Raw genomic sequence first — 14288 nt, 5'->3', positions numbered from 1 at the left:
AAATGAAAATGTGTAGGACCTATTTGCCTTTTTGGAGAAGTTTTACGACTAAGTATTGCATGTAGTAGCTAAGATCGAGTTACTAAATCTTTGACTTGATTTATTCCTTTTATTGAGTGCACAAGAAAAAAAAAATTATTGATGTTACTTTGATACAAAACTGTTAGGCATTACAGCAGTGGATTGATTGTACAATATCTTGCTTAAGTGATCAATATAAGAGATGAGCATCTTTGGGGGTGGATAGGCTCACAAATGTTGTGCTATGGGAATGTCCTTACACAATTTATTTTTTAATGGATATGCCTAATAGGTCACTATTTTTGAGCCCATTATGTCACTATGTGAGAGAGGGGTAATGTCTAAATATTAACTTAGGAATATCTCGAACGCGTGTGTGTTATATATAGTTGCACCATCAAACACTATAGATGAAGGATCATTTTGGATAATGAGTAGGCTATTTGTTGAGCATTCAAAAATGAATTTATGGTGTACATAATGGCAATAATCCTCTAGAATTAGTGATGTATTATTAACTCGAACATTGGATGTGATTTTTCCTGAGTGCCTCTTGGGCTTTAGAGTTTTTCTTGGCAACTTTGGAGCAAGAGGAACCTGCAACAATTCCACTCAATAAAATCAAAGATCTACCAGTAGGCACCCATTGATACACGAAAAGTAAAGTGGCATTCTTTTAGTATCTTATTTCACAAAAGAGAAGTTCCTTCTTATCGTAAAACATATTAAGCCCTGCTATATTAATTGAGGCTAAAAATCGATCTACAAGAAGCTACCCATGTGTATTATTCAAATTGCAATTGTTCATAACCATGATTAAATGTATTTATAGCTCACAAAATAATAATAATCCTCTAGAATTATTGATGTATTATTAATTTTTTCCATGATGTGCACCATAAATTCATTTTTGAATGCCCAACAAATTGTTTACTCATTATCCAAAATGATCCTTCAGTCTATAGTGTTTGATAGTGTAACTATATATAACACGCACGCGTTTGAGATATTCCTAAGTTAATATTTAGACATTATCCCTCTCACATAGTGACCTAATGGGCTCAAAATTAGTGACCTACTAGGCATACCCATTAAAAAATGAATTGTGTAAAGGCATTCCCATAGCACATCATTTGTGAGTCTATCCCTCAAAAATGCTCATCTCTTATATTGATCACTTAAGCAAGATATTGTGCAATCAATCCGCTGTTGTAATGCCTAAACAATATTGTATCAAATTAACATCAATAAACAATTTTTTTCTTGTGCACTCAATAAAAAGAATAAATTAGGCCAAAGTTTTAGTACTCGATCTTAGCTACCACATGCAATACTCAGCCGTAAAACTCCTCCAAATAGGAAAATAGATCCTACACATTTTAGTTTTCATGTTTGCACATTAACTCAAAATTGGATAGTTTAATACCTCAACTCAAATGGAGGCAAGGTTGCCAAGTGTGGGAGGTTATGCTGAGTGGCCACTAGTAGGTGACCTCAAAGCATGCAAATGTGCACTTAGGACCTACATATACCCAAAATATCTCACAACTATCATATGATCATTGTCAATTTGTGGCATAAATTGATAATATAACCCATGCCATTTTAAGATAGCAAGCTACATGTGTTTTTGATACTCCATTTTTACACACAATTTTATACTATGTTCGCGAGGATGTTTGAAGAAGCCAATAACCAAGTTCTCAGAAGTCACAAGCAAGTTGACTTTTTACCTAAATCATAGCGATAAGACCACTAGTGGGCATTTACTCTCTCCTCTCATGATGGCCCGGAGAAACTCAACCTACTACACTATATGCACACTTGGGCACTCAGGTTTTATACATAGAAAACTAAATGGGCCTTACGCCATAGAAAATATGAGCAAATAAAGCTAATTTTTGTCTCATATCTACGAGAGCCTTCTTGTGCCATGTTGGGGTGCACTTCACTAACCTTGTCCACGAAAATGAATGCAGATCAAAACAGCTTTAAACTGCTGGTAAAGTTTTAAGTGCATCCATGACAAATAGTTTGATCTACTTAAAAAGCATTGTTGTACAGTTTAATAACCCAACTGCAATAGAGACTGCTACCTTTGACAAGCACCAATTGTTTCCTCTCGAGGAACTTCGCCCTACAAATCTTTGAAGGATATGTTCCCATTCCACATCTTGAGTGGCAAGTCCACTGGATTTGTTGTTCCATTCATGTCAACAAAAGTTACCACTACTGACTTGACCATAACATTGAAATAAACAGAAACAAAAATAACCGAGTCATGGCATGGATTCACAAGTTGCTCCTGAGCCCTGTCCAAGCAAAAATTAATCACAAATACTTGAGCTGTGTGCAACTCATGATACCTCACAGCCCTTTCAATATGTTCAATTATGGCACTCATGCTTCCACTTGCTACCAACTCCAAGCCAAATTTTGAGAGATTGTCACCATCACGAACAAGGGTGTCAAGATGTAGCTGGCTACGCCTTCTCCCAGGCATGGCTATATCCTTAGCTTCAGGTAAAACCCTAGCTGTTATAAAAGGGTATGCTTGTCTGATGATAGACTTAATCTGACACATGAATCGAAACTGATGGACATACTCCGATGGTCCACCTCGAGCATTTAAGCACTCGGGCCTGCAGATTGTATCTGCATCAAGGGACCTAATTGCTTGTAGGAGGACCCACTTCCTATCCAGGCGAGAAGCGTTGGGAGGTGGATCCACCTCCTCCCCAATGATTGCACACCCACGGAGTATGGCTGTCCGCAGGAGTGGAGAGGAGAGGCAGACAACATAGTCTCCGTTGTCTTCCTCAGTTGCAACCAGAACCCCCTGAGCAATGAAGTCGTGCAACTTGACCACCATCCGGTGTTCACATTGAAACTCCCCTTCTTCTAGAAGTTTAACAAGCATATTGTAGACCTCCTGATTGCCTGCATGCTCTCTAACATACTGCATAATTCGGTTATATGTGGCCTGTCCAAATATGTAAGTCCCCAAACGGTACGACTCAGCTCGGTTGATCCAATCTTTGAACTTCCACAATTTCTCTTGAACAAGATATGCCAAACAAGTTCCACTCAATCCCTTGTGTCCCCATGTCCATTGCATAATTGAGCGCGCTATCGCGTCCACATCAATGTGAGCATCTGGTCGATCAGCAGCTGCTTGGTTCAGTAGAGACTGTACATCCTCTAGGCTGAACTTAGTTGATGAGAGGACATGATCGTGGGGAAAAGGTGACAACTTGCTAGAAGTAGATCCTAGCTGGTAGTCCGGCCCCTTCCCCAACGCATCCTTGACTTGCTTGTCATACTGTGCTTCAATCTTAGCCTCTCCTTGGCAGCCATGACAGAAGTGCTCTTTCCGCTTTGCCTGGAGCCACAGAGAACGCAATATTTGCCCTGCTTGAGGTCCTCCACAAGCGCATCAACATCAGGAGGAACATAGTAGTAGACACTGGGAACCACGCAACCCCCAGCCCCAAACCGCCGGTCCATAGCACTCTGAGCCTTCATCCGCTTCACTGTATATCTAAACCCTGCCCTTAATGTTGATGCACGAGGTAGCATGACAGGCGCCCCCTCATCCTCTATATGGAGAGCTTTCGGATCCACAGATATCTCGTGAGCGATGTTCACCATAGCTTCTTCTGCAGTCATTCCGCTAGCGACCCTCCACTGCTTCCCAAAACCCTGCACATTCAAGGCCTTCATCGCCTCCCCGCAGGCGCTTTGGCATTGTGTTGCGGGCAGCCCCCTCCCGGCAGCTTGCTGCCCGGGGGCTGCGTGCGTGGCCTCTGTGGTATGCTGAGAGAACATGCACTTTGAGATTTTTACTTCGTCAGCTATATGTTTCATAAGCCAGGGCAGAGGAGCCAGACGGTACAGCAGACCTGGTGGGCGATGGAAGCAGGTCAAGCCTTGCTGGCACTCGCGTCCCTAATTATCCTCACTCCCAATTCTTTAACAAAGGATTTTGAAATCGCTGTCGAGTTTGCTGTGGAGTGGCGATCGGGCTGCCGTCAGATGCGCAAGGTCATGACGCATCAGATGCACCCTCCCCTGTGTAGCTCGAGATAGAGGCACCCACAAGAAGATTTAGAAATTTTCTCTTGTAGGAAAAGGGAGACTTTTTCAGTGTTTTTCATATAATGCATAACATCATGAGCTGCTGCTCGGGAGGCACCTCATACCTAGCTAGTTACGATTGGGGGCAAGGGATTGCCGACCGGTGGGGGGGTCGGTGGTCCCCTGCCAATCGTACCTAGCTAGGTATGCGGTGCCTCCCTCACAGAAGCTCATGAGGTTGCGTTAAGTCATAATATGGGAATTATTGTGAGAATCTTTCCAAAACTTCTTGTGACCATGTCCTCGTGCAAAAAATTGGCTTCTTAGTTGCTCACGTTGTAGAGCTTTTGAAATGGTAGAAATTGAAGCGCATGTGCTAACCATCAGATCAAGCTGGCGCCGCAGCCCACTGATAAAGTGCCCACATGCAATTTTATTACAAAAATAACAAACCACGCCTCTTGTCCTATGCTCGCCCCTCATCACTATATCACACGGGCATGGTCAAATGGGATCAATGGTGGAGGAGGAAAAGGCGGGGCGCGTCAATCATGGACCGTCGGATTTGAGGTTGCCCCGAATTTACTAATCGGCCCACATTTACAATATGACATACTCGAATCCCCTATATTTCAACGTACGCATGAGGGCGTAGTGGTTAGTGCAAATGGCTCGTGGTGAGAGGTCGGGGGTTCAAGACATGGGGTGCGGATCGACCCGAATTTACAAGCCTGCCCGAATTTACTTTTCTCCCCGAATTTACCAAATGCGCATCTAACGGCCAAGATCACCTCAACCGTCGATCCCATTTGAGCATGCCCGTGTGAGATAGTGTGGAGGCTCGCGGGCATGTAGCATCGCGTGTCTGCCTCTCGTGCTTCTCGTACTCGTGACCCGCCCAGGCTAGCCCATAATTTGTAACCTGCGCATCTTCTGTGATTCGCACTTATACTCTCTAGAATGTGTGCACGCCTCCTTTGAGCTCTCCGTCTGCTCATCACCCTCAGCTTCTGTGCGGCCCTTGCTCCTCTGTCTGCCAATTCGCCCACACACCCTGACTACCGTGTTGTTTGACAAAGTCCCTATTCCACGTGTATCTGAATTGATTCTTTTTAGTTTTTATTTGATTTGATTGGTACCCCTACTTGGTGAGCCTAATATTCTTTTTGGGGTATTTGAGCACAGAATGGCGTTCTCCACTTGTCTGAAGTTAGATGAACTTAGATCTTGCAAACGCATCCTACGTTGCAAGTACTTTCCCAAGGCACGCTCGCTTTTCATATGGCCCGTTTATCATTTGTCTTGCTGGTTGCGAGAGCTGCAGGCTAAAGTGAAGTCGAGGCTTGAAGAAGAGGAGGGGCGCGAACGTTGCTGGCAGAGGCTCGTTGCGTCGCCTTTATTTCTCTCTCCACCTTTGTTGTAGGACATTGTCGATAGCAAGCAAAACTTGTAGCTATAGCTGAAGATAAATAAAAGAGGAATATGCAACAGAGAAAAAGACAGATTTCCCTACCTGACAGTAGAGAAAAACAAACGAGGAAGTCAGACGTCGATCCCATTGATCAGCACCTCGAGAGTCGAGACTCAACAGCACAATACTTTTCGACACTAAGAAGGGCGATGATGGGTTGAAAGATTTGAAGTGTTTTGAAGGTTGCAATTATACAGAGCTGGAAGCCTCGTTATTATGATAAAGTCTTAGCAAAGTGCATGATTGACCTCGCCAAGAAAAGTGAGAAGCAAACAACAAAAGTGAGAAACAAGAAACGCTTGATGAAAGCCTTTTATGTATTTGGCCTACATTGATTGTCACTATTAATGGCATCAAGGCTACTAACGGAAGTGATTTCTACAACAATTGTAGGGTGTGGTTCCAACTGTTTCGTCGAAACCAATATCCAGCCAGAGATTGAGATGTGCAGTCAAAAGCAACCCGCGACCCCAGTACTGAAAAAGGAAGACTTACGCAGTAAAGGTTTGGCCTTGAAGGAGCCCCGAAGGTGGTGGGTGGTCAGTGAGGTCGTGGAATTCATTCCCAATTGCCCGGCTTGGGGCAGGTGGGCAGTATCCAGCCAGAGGTTGAGATCTGCAGTCAAAAGCAACGCGCGACCAGTACTGAAAAAGAAAGACTTGCGCAGTAAAGGTTTGGGCACGTGCTATATGGCACAACCCGTAGCAGACTGTATGGGACTTGTTATGCAATAATTCGCACTGACAGAAATTTTGCACAAAATGACAAAATTGCATATGCATACCTTGCTGTAGTTGAAATGGAGGTCGAAATGAGCCCGAATCAAAAATCTGAACATATTGAGCTCTACGAGTGTACCCAAAATTTTTGTCGACCTGCAAACGCTAACCAAAGCTCACAGAAATCGGAGAAAGTGAGCAGGCATGTGTTCGAGCTGTTGGCGACTAAGCACGGGACGACACAACCTGCTTTGATACCAACTGTTGGAATTAGGGTTGCAGAGAAACGCACACAGCTTGGAGAAGACGAAGCTCAAGGCACACAACTGAGAGTATGTTACTTATTGTACAATGGAAAGATAGATAGCCCTAGAGTGATGGGCGTATATACAATGCACGGGGGGAAAAACCTCCTAAATAGGGAAAAAATGCCCCGATGGTCCTAGTGTGTTCACACACATCACTACCACATGTATATGGTAACAAGGCATAGCAGACATAGGATATGACATGTTAATACTAGCTGGTATGGCCCCACTAGAATGAGTACTCGGATAGGGTGGTTGTGGAGTGTAGGTTATCGTAACAATCAGGTTTGTGGGAGCTACATGGGTATGAGGGCCCATAGGTACATATGATTGATGTACACTTGTAGGTAATTTTGTGGGCATTGTGCTACTATGTAGCAGTGCTTTACTCACGAATGAGGTCCAACGTATACTTGGTGGGACAAGCATAGTAGTTGTAGATTCTTCGAGGGAAAGATGAGCTAAATTTGGGAATGTGAATATATTGCTTGTGGGTTTAGAGGGTATTGAGACTCCATGCGAAACAACATGTAAAGGATCAATCGGACTCACTGAGGGAGTCTCCATTTGTGATAGGGTTTGTATGAAGGAGCGTAAGATTGTAGTACAAAGGCCCAAAGAACACCTACTAATGGAAGTAATGGAGTCTATGACGGTCCAGCGATAGTTAAAGAAATAGAGTTAGTGGATCCAGGTGAGGACCCCAAACTTGTTTTTATTGCTCAAGATCTGACAGAGACTAAGGAATATGTACTTAAGGAGCTCCTCAAGGAATCCAAGGATATATTTACTTGATATCATGCCATGAAGGGCGTTCCACCTTCCGTAGTGCAACATACAATTCCAATGATTAGCACTACAAAATCGGTCCAACAAAGACCCTACCCAATGAATCCTAAGTATGCAAAGATTATTCAAGAAGAACTCAAAAAGCTTATCAAATGTGGATTCATATACCCTATTGAGCACTCAAAATGGGTGTCTCCAATACTTATTGTGCCAAAAAAAATGGGAAACTCAAAGTGTGCGTGGATCTCAAGAAGGTTGATGTTGATACTAGGAGAGACCATTACCCTTTGCCATATTTGGAGCATGGGCTTGAGAGAGTTGCATGAAAGGAAGCTTATAGATTTTTAGATGGGTACTCTGGTTACAATCCAATCATGATTGCGCAAGAGGACCAAGCTAAAACCACTTTTATAAATGAATTCAGAGTGTTCGCATTTCGTGTTATGGCTTTTGTCTTAACTAATGCCTCTGCTACATTCCAAAGATTAATAAGCACTGCTTTTAGGGAATTACTAAGGGAGCTTTGTGAAGCTTTTTCAGATGACCTTTGCTTTTACTCTTCGTGGAAAGAACATCTATCATGTTTACGACAAGTGTTTGAAAGGTGCAGATTATATCGCATCTCATTAAACCCTTTCAAATTCCAATTTTAGGTTAAGCATGGAGTCATTTTAGGGCATATTGTGTTCAAGAATGGGATTTATACATATGAAAGCAAATTCAAAGCCATTTCTAATTTACCACCACCTACAAACTATAAGGGAGTACAAAGATTCATGGGACATGTTGGTTATCGACAGTTTATTTTAAACTTTGTTGAGATAGCTCGTCCATTGTACAAGATTCTTATTGAGTTTCACTGGACCGAGGAGTGTGACCATGCCTATGAACCAGGAAAAGTGCTCCAATCCTTCGAGTGCCCGATTGGAACGTAATTTTCCATGTGCATATTAATGAGTCAAACTTTGCTATTAGGTCTTTTTTAGCTCAACCAAGAGAACATAAATTGGACTACCCCATTAGCTTTGCAAGTCGCTAATTGAATGATGCTAAGAGGAACTACACCACTACATAGCGAGAAGGTTTAGCTATGTAAAGAAATTTTTCTATTACCTTCTTGCCAATAAGTTTGTTTTTTATGTGGGTCATCAAGCGTTGTTGGATCTAGTAAACCAACCATGTTCCACGAGAATAATTACACAATGGTTATTAATTCTTCTTGAGTTTGATTTTACCATCGTGGAGAGACCCGATAAAAGGCATGTCATGATTGATCATTTGTCTCACATACCCAATGGTGAATCCCCTACTGGAATCGATGATGAATTGCCCGATACTTCCCTATTCCTAGTCGAGACCATGCTTGAATGGAGTGAGAAGATTGTAAAATTTTTAGTTAATGGTTTTCCATCCAAGGATCTTCGTAAGGATATAGCTCGAAAGCTAATAAAGGAATGTGAACCTTATTCTCTAATTACAGGTACTCTCTACAAGCTAGGGAAGGATAGTATTCTTAGACGATGTGCTCGTGTTGAGGATGAGTATTTGTACATACAGTAAGAATCACACATGGGCATAGCCAGAGAAATTTTTTAGGACAACTAATTGCTAAGAAGGTGTTGCAATCAGGCCATTGGTGGCCCATCTTATTCAAGGATGCATCACTTTTTGCAAAGGGATCGATGAATACCAATGTTACAAGACCACACAATGGAAGGATCAGATGCCCCTACATCCTATTAAATTGACCCAACCATTTGAAAAATGGGGTTTAGACTTTGTAGACCCAATTAGTCCTGCAGCACGGAACACCCAATCCCGATATATTATTGCTGCAGCTGACTATGTGACAAAGTGGGCAGAAGCTAAGGCGACACGCAAGGCTGATGCATGGTCAACCGCTAAGTTTCTCTTTGAGAACATTATTACGCGATTTGGTTGTCCCTTTGAAATTGTGAGTGATAACGGTACTCATTTTATAAATGAAGTGATAAAGGAACTCATAATAAGCTTCATGATATCCCACCATAAGTCGACACCTTATTATCCACAAGAAAATGGCCAAGCTGAGAGTACTAACAAGACTTTAATTTCTATCTTGACCAAGACAATAGAGGCTCATCGCACAGATTGGGATTTGAAGGTAATATCAACTCTACGTGCTTATCGTGTTGCGTACAAAGTGGCTATTAATTGTACACCATTCAAGATGGTATATGGCCAAGAAGCAATTATGTCATGGGAGTTTTTCATTCCTAGTCTTCAAGTAGCTTCACATGAAGGTTGGGATGGTAACCCTTTAGTTGAGCGTTTTATATATCCTTGAGCGGTTAGATGAAGAAAGACAATTGGCTGTGTGAAATGCACTTGTGGAGAAGGATAGGCAAATGAAATGGTTTGAATGTCATTTACATAACAAGGATATGAAGGTTGGGGATAAAGTTCTTATGTATGGAGCGCATAACAAGAAGAAAAGCTAAAATATGCAAGAGAAGGACCATAACGAGTATGCGAAATCACCCCACAAGGTACCATTCGTGTAGAAACTCTTGATGGAGTGAAAACCATTGGATTCCTCAATGGGAGTAAATTTAAAAAATACTATGATCCTTTAGGTCAAGAGGAACTATGTCCCATTCATCAAAAAAATTCATCTAAGGCACAAGCAGAATTGAAAAAGATACAAGCTCAAGTCGAGGCTCAAGAGTGAAAACAACGTGCTAAGCGCCAACGAGAGGCAAAACTTGGATACACCTGCATTTCAAGTTGAATCAAAGGAAAATTTAGAAGATTCTGATGCACTTCTAAGATATGCCATCGTGTTAAATAGCACCTACAGGAAAGTGCTATATAGTGCTTTATTGGACATAGGAGCTAAACATAATCTGTTATCCTATGGAGTATGGTGTCAGTTAGGAAAGTCGTATTTATTCGAGAGTACCATCCAAGTCAAGGGTATTAATAAGAAGAAAACTATTGTCTTTGGAATCTTGCACACTCTTGTCAATTATGAAAATGGAACCGTGGCTCAAAGCTTTTTTGTCATTCCAGCGGGTGCTATGGAGAGCAACATAAACATAGGACATAAGTGGATGTCTACAACCAATTGTATTATTGATTGGGGAACTGGGAGTATCACGACATAGAAACAAACTCTCAGTCCTGCCACTCAAGCAACAGTCCCTGAGTTATTGCCTCATGAGGGAACACAGAATGCAACATTGCATATTCAAGAGGTTGAAACATCTATCCCTATAGCACAACCCTTTAGAGCTTCAACTTCCGTGGCTAAAACAAAGAATGAGGCACCCAAGACTCAACATTATTTGTCAAGGGCAACATACAAATGGGTCCCTAAAGCTTCATTAACAACCACTTTTGATGCTCAATCTGGTTCAAAACAGAAGCCTCATAAGAGACGTCCCACTCGCCCCAAGAAATGTAAGGAAACATTACGTTGGATTCCTAAGAGACTATTAGAAACCCAACGCTACTATGATGGAAATGATCAAATAGGGTTTCCTAAACATAATTTTTATTCTTCCCTATCACCTATAGATCCATGGGAGTTCTATCTTGTAACTATGAAGCCAATCGAAGACCGTGGAAGGGGGAAAATCACAAAATACTACCCCCTGTTCTAGAGCTAGTTTGGGTACCAAAAAAAGAACGTTTTGTTTCACTTAGCTCAGGAACAGGGAAGTCAAATGAAGCTTCTAGCTCTTCCTGTAGTTCAGCTACGAAAATACAAGCTTCGACACAACCTCCACCTACCATTGTACAAATCCACACAAACAAAAAAGACCTTGTACCTCCAATTATGAGTTCATCACCTAAAAGCAACTTCTCAAGTAAGATCGTGGGAGAGTACCTTACCACCCTTACAGCTTGATGAATCGCCTAAGGTGGCAAAATACCATTGGTCAAAATCTTCACCCATTACAACTTGCAACAGTTGGTTTCAAAAGGTGATGACAACTTTCCAAAAGGTATGATCTACCCAAGGAAGGGGGGAGTACTTACTAACGATTATTATTTGATTGCTTCCCTCTTAAACTTCCTCCCATACCCCTTTTTTCCAAATCTTAGGAATGTATATATATAGTCCTATACTAAAGCAAATCAAATTCAAAAAACAAAAAAGAGGATGAAAACAGTAAATGAGCAAGATCGGCTTAGCAACGAGAGTGCACTGTATCGAACCCAACACATAGCCCAAACTCACCATATCACATCAAGCAGCACAAGAAACAACCCTCATGTTCTAGAGACCTAACCAAATTTATTTGTGTTTCTAGAGATGGCTAGTTCACCAAAGGCATGTGCTTCTATTTTTTATGAAAGGTACCCATTTTATTGTTCTCAAGTGTTTCACATATGCTATCCTATACTTTCTTGTGAATGGATTTGGTAGAGAGACTGGCGTGTGAGAAAAATTTTGAGGAGTTAGAATGGATAATACGTCTATGGATTACTAGTGACCCCTACCCAGTAACGAATGTTTCTCTAGTGGCACATGCCTATTCTTTTGCACAAGATGAGTGTCTACGCATAGCGAGGTTCTGGATCAATATATGTGCACATAAAGATGATGAAGAATCTGAGGAAGACTATGGCCTCACTGACAATGATTTTTTTTATCTAGATGATGAGGATAGAGGCTTAGCCTTAGGAATGACACCCGGTCTATATAATATCCTCTTCCCTTGATTCCATAAGTGATAACAGATAGGTCGATTAAGGGTCTAGATTTTGTTACAGCTTGTTTTTTGGGAGTTTTGGTCTTTTCACACTAACATGCCTCCTAGAGGTATAGTGCCTTGTTGCTTGATATTGTTGTGTAGAACTTATATGGATCTCCATCCACATGGCTGAGGACATCTGCTTCCACAAAATGAGAAACTCCATACCTCCATGTGTACTACTTTCCATGATTCATGCTGGTGGATATTTATAATTGTTGATTGTGGTTTTTCATGGTTTGGTTAAGTGCATTTAGTTATGTTTTGTTATCTTCCATCATAGCTATATAAATTTGTCTTTGCTTAGGTTGATGAACTAGAGTTTAGTCTTATGGATGAGCCTTGACGTTAGGAGGCCGTGACTTTAGGTTAACTCATTTACTTGACCACTAGTCCTAGTTGGTAAAATTATCTGGGTGTTTGAGACTTTAGAAGTGTTTTTAAGCATAGAGAATCTTGCTCACTTCAACAACAAAAGACATTAGTGAGAATACAAAGGACATGGAAGCAAAAAGAAAAAGTACCACAAAGATAAAATCTTAAGCTGGAAGAGAAATCCTGGCTTGATTTGGTACCTCACTCACATGTATTGTCTATGGTACTAGGGCCCTCGAGGTTCCCAGTGTGGGCGCTTTTCTTTGAAAAGCAAAAAGGCCCAAACATACAAAATAAACACACACGGCAAATAATTTTGAATAAAAAAGAAAAAAATGATATGAAAAAGACTTCCATTAAGCTTCAAGTGAAAAATTCAAGCTCTTGTTTGGAGTTGTGAGAGTTAGTTGGCTAATCAAAGCTGAAAGACACAATTGGGGAATCTTGCATTTAGATAATCTTCCTAACTTTGCTACTACTAGAGTAGTTGTTTTAAACTTAGCCATACCTACGTAATTGATAGATTCATCCATAAGCCCAAAACTTTTGATTGCTTAATTTCATTGAAGTGCAATTTATTCATCCTTAATGGCAGTGTGGCATTTCATAATTCTTTGCAATTACTCACGTCCTTGTGTACTTTATATTTCCCTCATGCTTTATTGCCATATAGTTCCGCTTGCATGCTCTCACGGTGAATTTGTTGTGCAAACAATCTATCCTAGATGCTCTACCACCTCGAAGAATGAGCTTCACCTCACTAGCTTCCAAGGACGGAATCTACATCAGGAAGGGGGACATGTTAACCCATGATTTTGCCATTATTCTTTTTTGCATATGTTTAGTCATCGATGAAAGACGCACCAGACTCATTTAGCACTGATTGACAAAATATGGGTGCCCGTATGTGGAAAGGATGGCAAGCCTTAGATAAGGCTATAAAGTAGGTTTTTCAAGGCATATTAAACGTGCGTGCAAGCTTTGCTCTGGCTTCACCTCTACTTGCATGTCTGTGAGCATGAGAGAGAGAGAGAGAAGCACGACGACACAGAGAAGGACGAGCAGCAATGTAGTGGTTTCTTCTTCTTTGTGCGTGCACAGAGTCCCTCGATGGAAGCATTGTAGGAGGTGAGTGACACATCGCCCTGTGGTGTAGAGCTTGTTTGCATCTGTCATGTTGTGTGCGTGTAGCCCTGCTGCTTGTACATGGCACAAGTCCCTAGAAGTAGACAATAATCTACTCCAATTCTCTCGAGGAGCATAAGCAACATCTGTAGGTAATCCTTCAAGCATTCAAGGAGAATAAACTTATCATTAATCAAAAGAAGAGTGAATTTTTCCTTCAAGAGATTCAATACTTAGGTCACATTATCTCTCAAGATGGTATCCGTATGGATCCACTAAAGTTAGAGGTAATAAAAGGATGGCCAGAGTCTACATGAGCTACAAAGCTTTGTTGGTATATGTGCATACTATAGATGCTTCATAGAAAAATTCTCACAAATATGAGGGCCATTACATGACTTAACAAAGAAGAACGTTAAGTATTCATGGACTGCAAAAGAGCAAAAAGCTTTTGAGAAGCTCAAAAATAATTTACCTCTCAACATGCACTTACACTACCGGATCTCTCAAAAGCATTCGAGGTCCAATGTGATGCTTGTGGAGATTGCCTTGGAGCAGTTTTGCTTCAAGAAGGGCATGCCATAGCATGATTCAATTCCGATGAGCGAGTGTTGGGCTAGTTTTTCTACATGCTCTAGACACATGGAAGCGTTATCTTTTT

The 14288-nt window shown here is 41.4% G+C and overlaps 2 protein-coding genes across 2 annotated transcripts; both read right to left on the bottom strand.

Annotated features, from left to right (window-relative positions):
- Window positions 1–1739: 1739 nt before the first annotated feature.
- LOC147432713 (uncharacterized) lies at window positions 1740–3329 on the bottom strand. The gene has a single exon (XM_086491630.1). It carries the CDS (start codon window positions 3137–3139, stop codon window positions 2159–2161), a length of 981 nt encoding a protein of 326 aa, XP_086347756.1. The 5' UTR covers window positions 3140–3329; the 3' UTR covers window positions 1740–2158.
- Window positions 3292–4129, bottom strand: LOC147432712 (uncharacterized). Its single transcript, XM_086491977.1, has one exon. It carries the CDS (start codon window positions 3886–3888, stop codon window positions 3292–3294), a length of 597 nt encoding a protein of 198 aa, XP_086348103.1. The 5' UTR covers window positions 3889–4129.
- Window positions 4130–14288: the final 10159 nt, after the last annotated feature.

This window comes from Adiantum capillus-veneris, chromosome 20, assembly GCF_014529385.1.
Source record: "Adiantum capillus-veneris isolate H3 chromosome 20, ASM1452938v2, whole genome shotgun sequence".
In the NCBI taxonomy this organism is placed as follows: domain Eukaryota; kingdom Viridiplantae; phylum Streptophyta; class Polypodiopsida; order Polypodiales; family Pteridaceae; genus Adiantum; species Adiantum capillus-veneris.
This window is presented reverse-complemented; position numbering and strand designations above follow the sequence as displayed.